Raw genomic sequence first — 6512 nt, 5'->3', positions numbered from 1 at the left:
CTGACAGTAAACCTGTTGGAGCAATAAACAAAATCAGTCTGTGCTGCTGAACACTCCTGAGGCGACCCCTCTGCTGATGCAGCCACCAGACTGCAATGTAAATCCTGATTCTCTCCACTCCTCCACATAAAAGATGATCCTTAAAAGCTATATTTTGTATAAAACAAAAGCTTGCTATTCGCAGGGGATTTTCTTTTATTCCTTTAATCTGCATTGCCATTTGCCTCCTCTGTACCTGTGGGGAAGCAGGAACTAAATGTATGCCTGTTCAGTCAGTGGGTGGACTGCACATTTATCATGCTCACCCCAACCCTCCCACCCACCCTAGAAGTGCAGAGCTCATGGCATTGCTGGAGCAGCTATCCCTGCAATTCTAAGCATCTGTCCAATGAAAAATCATCACCATCCTTCGGGAAGCAGTGACTTACACGAAAGTCTTTTAGCCCCTGGAGGGGTTAGGAAGTGTCCAGGGCTCAGATTCTATTTGCTTTGCACACCACCTTACCTTCTTCACTTGCCTATAGTACGTTTGTCCAATACGAAGTTGAGTAGCTTTACTGAAGAATTCAATGTTCAAAGCCAAAATGATACCCTCTTCTGTGACCTTTGAATACTCGGAATGTGGGCTGGTTCGCCATTTGTGCACCACTCATGCTGCAGTCCTCCTCACATCACACCACAATATGAACTTTGATGACCCTAACTGCATGGACTCTCTCCTCCACTGTCTGTCCCCACCAGCAATAGAAACGTGGGCAGCTTCTGTGAACTCAGTCAGCCAATGTCCTCAGTGATCTCAGAAAAGATCCCGGGGCTAAGCCCTGGTCATCTCACACATGCCTATTCTACCCACCCTACTATGATGAAAAAGTGCATTGGCTTACTCAGGGACTGCACAGTACACCATTTCTCACTACACACAGAGCCAAATTGATCTTCCAGGAGCACACCAGGACAATCTGCCACACTTCTGTGGACCTCACACCCCATAACAACCCAGCCCAGGCGCCATTCCTTCTCCAGGCTGAGCCAAGACACTCTCCACATAACAACATATGAGCCTATCCTCATGATGGTTTTGCTGAAAAGGCCACCTTTTCTAATGCAAAGATGGGTCCTGTGATATTAAAACTGGGTGCCTAGCCCTGAAGCAGCAATGAGTGACCATCAGAAGTAAACTGTGAAGGAGTCTTTCTGATGGCTGGCATGGCACCAGACCAAGGAGGAATTAGAAATCACTGTGAAGCCAACACACAACTGATTTGACCAGAAATATTTATTGTACAATTACAGCTGGATTTGACTCAGGACCCCCAGAGGGGGATCTCCCAATTTACAAATCCTTCCTGGGTTCAAAATGGTAGAGCCTAACCAAGTTCCCCAAGAAAGTGCTGTACTCCAAGAAATTCACTTCATTATCTTTGTCCGAGTCCAGTTCTTCAAAGTATGAGTTAACCTCAGCAGGGTGCAGCTTCTAAAGGGTGAAAATGAGAAGAGCATACTCAGTGATGATGGCCAACCTAGGTTCTCTGCTTCCTCCCTCCCAGCTAGCTGCTTTCTCTCATTCAAGCCACACTACTCATAGTCACCAAAGGTGCTTTTCCCCCTTGTCTTCACCTTGGCTTTACTTCCCCCATGCCCCTGCTCCTTGCTCAGATGGAGTGAACACCTGGCTGAGACCACCTAACCTCTTCCAAGCAATACATGGACAAGGCAGTGAATCAACTAGTGTGTTGGGGGAGTAGGGCTGGGAGCAATCTACTCACCTTACCAAATGGGAGCTCTGTGCGGATCAGGTCCCTCAGCTCTTGCTTTGTTAGGGTTTCCGGGTCACCTTCCCGGCCAGAGTACTTCAAATAGAGGGTCACAAGAAATAACATGGTCTCTTCCACATCTAAAGCCATGGCTGCAAGCTGGGCTGGAAGCTGGAGACATAAGCATTTGTCAGAGCCCAGTTAACAGGACTTCTTGTTCACCACACACCCCGGGACATCTGTCCTCACCACCTTCCACTTCCGCTGATAGGGAGCAGGGACCAGGGGACCACAGCTGAGGAGGAGAAGGGATCAAAAGCTTCCAAGTAGCCATTAGGGTCTCTAGCATGTTGAGTGGGCATGTTGAGTGGTACCTACCCGGAGAAGTTACAGAATATGGCTGGGCAGGGGACATCCCAGGCCCTATACCATTGCACAGGTGCACACAGGACACACCTTCCTAAACCACAAAAGTGCACCATCAGATCCACCCCACTGGAATGGCCTAGTCTGTGCCTCGCCTGTCGTGACACCCTGGCTTTCACTCCACAGGGTGGATCTGAAGCCTCTCTACCCTGGCTTTCGCTCCACAGGGTGGATCTGAAGCCTCTCCCCAGTGGAGCCCGTGGTGCTGGCTGTGGCACGGTATGTGAACTCCAAGCCAGGAAGCTCAGGCAGAACTCACTGCACGTGTCCGCAGACAGCACAGCGGGAGGCCTCAGTCTGATGGGAGTGCTGCTGAGTGATGGAGAGCTCCACTGGGCCGGCTTTATATGGGTTGGTAGAGAAGGCGGGCTCAGACGGGTCTCCACTGTCACAGGCTGGCTCCACCTTGGGCATACCTGAGCCTCAGCATGACTCTACAGGCCTCTTGCCCCAGTTGCTTCAGGCTAAGGTGGAGATCAGGGAGCCCAGGGGCATTCAAGAATGCATTTAATGGACACCACTGCAAGTGGGCAGCCTGGAATTTTCCGAATTTCCATAGTTCAGTTTGTGCTATGTGGTAGGCACAGGGCACGGGGGGGTAGATGTCATCATCTCATTCTTTCTCAGCTACCTGTCCGCCACTGCCTAAAGCGGCATCAGCATCGGGAGGGTGCAGGAACTTCTTGGGATGCCAGCGCTGCCAGCCCACACCTCATACTTAGGCAGGAGAAACTCCAGAATAAGGGTGGGACAGTCCAGGTTATACAAAGTGAATGTACTGGCAAAAATCACGACAGACCTAAGGATCAATGGAACATATTACAAGATGCATGCACACCTACAAGGACACGCAGACACCTTCTCTCTTACAAAGTGACAAAAATGTTCCAGGGACGAATGACAGCCTCTTTAAAAAATGATGATTAGGGGCTGGGGATTGAGGTCAGTGGCAAAGTGCCTGCCAGGCAAGTGCAAGGTCGTGAGTTCAATTCCTGCTACCAGAAGAAAAACAAAAACAGAAACAAAAAAAATGATGCTGAAAGTGGCTTTCCTCATGTCAAAAACAAAAACTAGACCCATGTCTATCACATACTCTAAACTAATATCAAAATGGATCAAACATCTAAATATTCAAACAGAAACACAATACTTACTGCAAGAGAAAACAGATAGAAATCTTGGACACATATGGGTAGTCAGAACATTCATGAGCAAAAACCACCCTGCATTGGAAACAACTCAAAAAATCAACAACTGCAATCTCATCTAATTAAATGTTTCTCAACAGCAAAAGAAATCACCAACAGAGTGAAAAGAGCACCGACTACTACACATTAGAAGCTTCAGAGGAAGAATATGCTGTTAATATTCCTGCTGAAAATAGATTAAAAAAGAATTGTTGTGGGATCTTGAGATAAGGAAACTAGATAAAGAGATGACAAGAGGAAGAGATCTTACACCACCTGCACAGAAACAAACAGAAGTTTGGGCAACACTAGCAAGGCAGGAGGCATCATGGTCCCTAACCTGAAATTATACCACAAAACTACTGTGATAAAATCAGCATGGTCCTTGCCAAAAGCAGACCTGACCATCAGTGGAGGAGATAGAAGATGCAGGAAGAACCTCACATATACTCAGCCACCTAACCTCTGACAAAGGTTCCAAACACTTCACTGGAAATAAGATAGCCCCTTTCATAAATGGTGCTGGAAAAATTAGTTCTTCACATGCCAAAGACCAAAACTAGACCAATGTATTTCACCATCCACTAAACAAAATTCAAAACGGATCAAAGATCTAAATATTAAAACATAAACATAAAGTCTGCCAGCAGATAGAATATGTAAAACACTTGAAGATATTGTGTAGGAAAAGACTTAAAATTCTGATCACACAGGAATTGTCACAAAGAATCAACAACTTGGGTATCATCTTCCTTAAAAGCTTTCGTACTGCAAAAGAAACCACGAACAAAGACCAGAGACAACCCACTGTGGGAAAAATGTTTGCCAGCTCTTCCTCAGAGAAAGGATTACTATCAAGAATATTTAATGAATTGAAAAACTCAGACCTCCCAGATTTAAAAACCCAACCCACAAATGGGCATCTAGATGAATACACACTTCCCAGATGAAGAAAAACAAACAGCAAATAAATACTTAAAAAAGTGTTCAACATCACTGGTCATGTGAGAGATGCAAATTAAAACACTTACATTCCATCTCACCCCAGGCAGATGACTATTATCAAACACTCAACTGCTAACAAATGCTGGAGGGGATGTGGGGAAAAGGAACACATCCTGACTGTTTCTTGGAGTACACACTGATTCCACTGATGTGGAAATCAGTGTGGAGTCTTCAAAACCTAGGACAAACGGTGACATTTGAGTCAGCTATTCTTCTGTGTATCTTCCAAGAGGTATATAAAACATCATGTCACAGCGGTATAAGTGCACCCCTGTTTATGCTAGTATAGTTTGTCATAGCTAGATCTTGGAAACAACCCAACTGCCCCTCAACTGAGGAATAAGTAAAACAGATGTGCTTTTTTCATACAAGAAAGTACTATGCAGCCACAAATTAAGGTAAACTTGAGACTTTTATAGGTTCAAGGATACGTTTAGACCATACTTAAAAGTCAAATAAATCAGACTCACATGGATAAACACTGTCTTGTCTCCTTGGGGTGAGAAACTGAAAGAGGAAATGAGATCTAAAATGCACAATGCATACTGTGAAATGGGAAGAAATTGTTCAAAAGTAAAAGGAAGTGGGATGAGTGAAAGGGGATAGGTCAGCAGAGAAAAGGGGAAAAATGCAAGTTACTTAAACTATCAGAATCTCTTACTTCATTGAAAAGTAATGTTTGGGCTCATATTGATTGTTAACATTTCTATTTCAAAGGGAATAAAAATAATAAAAAACATTAGAAACAATTCAGAATTTCAAAGACCGAGATGATAGAATTTCAACAATGGTTGTAGTATTGCACATTGGTGTCTTCAAAGTACATTATTACATTACCCGATATAAGCATGGAAACCGGTCAGAAAAATTAAGTATTAACTATTCCTTTCTATAAATCAATAGAAATAAGTATTATAATTATCATAGCTATCTTGTATGTGTGTACGCATTATATATAATATATATATGTATATATGTGTGTATTTGCCTTCTTTCATTTCTCCTTTCCTTCATCCCAGTTGCTTTTTCCTTTTCAGCAGTTTCTTTCCTTTTCACAATATCTACTCAACCTTTCAGACGTTATTTATTCTTCAAGATTAGTCACTGGAGAAATTTCTTGCTCATATGTTCTATGCTGCCAACTACTTCAAAGATAACCACATTTAGTGTATTAACTACTGTCATTTTCTTATTATTGTGTCATGAAATTTTGTCTTACATTTTATCCATAAAATAAATTTTAAAAATCTAAATATTTTTGAAATCTAGAAAAAAATAAGCAAAATAAACACTGAATAAACACATCATTCTTTTAATACTACCAACAGTTTCAAATCCAAACGAGACAATACAATACAAAAATCATAAAGCTCAGAAGATTTCCCACTGGAACTCACTTTAAACATTCACCAATGAATGTCTGTCTGATTCTCATGTAATACCATTGTCACAAAGCTGGGAGATATGTAACTAGTGTGCAGCTGCATCTTCACTCTCTCAAGTCTGCAGGTTCTTGGACTATGTGTGCCCAGTCACTACATTCTGCAGCCACTGCCGCTCTGCTCAGGGTGAGCAGAGGAGCCCAGCCCTAGTGAGCACTGGTGGAGTTTCTGCAAGAGAAGGCAACAGCTGCAATTCCATTTTAAACATTGTGCACAGAAGATCCATGAGACTGCACAATTCCCCTTTGCAGCCTGCTTACACGTTCCCCACCTTCATGTCCTCCACAGGTAAGTGAATGTTCTGGTGCCTGCGATGGCACACTGGAGTGCACTAGAGTAGATCTAAAGGCCATGCAGGTGTACTGCCTACAACTCAGCTGACCTGGGGACCACACAGCTTGTTCCAGTCTATCTGTGTGCACTTGATTATGACTCAGGAGGAACTCAGGCAAAGAGGTATTTTTACCAGGTTCTGTGCACATCCTATCCAGTGAATAAACTGGCTGTGTAGATGGGTAGGCTCGTGACCTGCTCTAATCAACTAGGAAGTCCTTCACCTGTATATATTCCCGCTGCTCTGAGTCTGCATTTCGAAGAGTGCCCCCAGTCTGCACTTTATGCTGGTGTGGAATATATAGTTATGCTGCCTTCACCACAGTTTGGAAGGATTAGCTATAAGTATGAGGCTAGTGAACAAA

At 43.7% G+C, this 6512-nt stretch overlaps 1 protein-coding gene across 1 annotated transcript; it reads right to left on the bottom strand.

The window, feature by feature from the left end:
* Positions 1-1258: 1258 nt before the first annotated feature.
* LOC106147678 (protein S100-A6-like) lies at positions 1259-4870 on the bottom strand. The gene is made up of 3 exons (XM_013510214.1): positions 4843-4870; positions 1767-1925; positions 1259-1474 (listed from the first exon to the last, which is right to left on the bottom strand). Exons 2-3 carry the CDS (start codon positions 1902-1904, stop codon positions 1334-1336), a joined length of 279 nt encoding a protein of 92 aa, XP_013365668.1. The 5' UTR covers positions 1905-1925; positions 4843-4870; the 3' UTR covers positions 1259-1333.
* Positions 4871-6512: the final 1642 nt, after the last annotated feature.

The sequence above is a fragment of the Chinchilla lanigera genome, unplaced genomic scaffold, assembly GCF_000276665.1.
Source record: "Chinchilla lanigera isolate Chin_1 unplaced genomic scaffold, ChiLan1.0 scaffold00610, whole genome shotgun sequence".
Taxonomy (NCBI): domain Eukaryota; kingdom Metazoa; phylum Chordata; class Mammalia; order Rodentia; family Chinchillidae; genus Chinchilla; species Chinchilla lanigera.
This window is presented reverse-complemented; position numbering and strand designations above follow the sequence as displayed.

Excerpts from the sequence above, each read along its gene's own strand:
- LOC106147678 (XM_013510214.1), bottom strand. The coding sequence starts at position 1,904 with ATGGCTTTAGATGTGGAAGAGACCATGTTATTTCTTGTGACCCTCTAT. Across the intron at positions 1,475-1,766 it reads CAGAGCTCCCATTTGGTAAG|AAGCTGCACCCTGCTGAGGT; the intron begins GTGAGTAGATTG and ends TTCACCCTTTAG.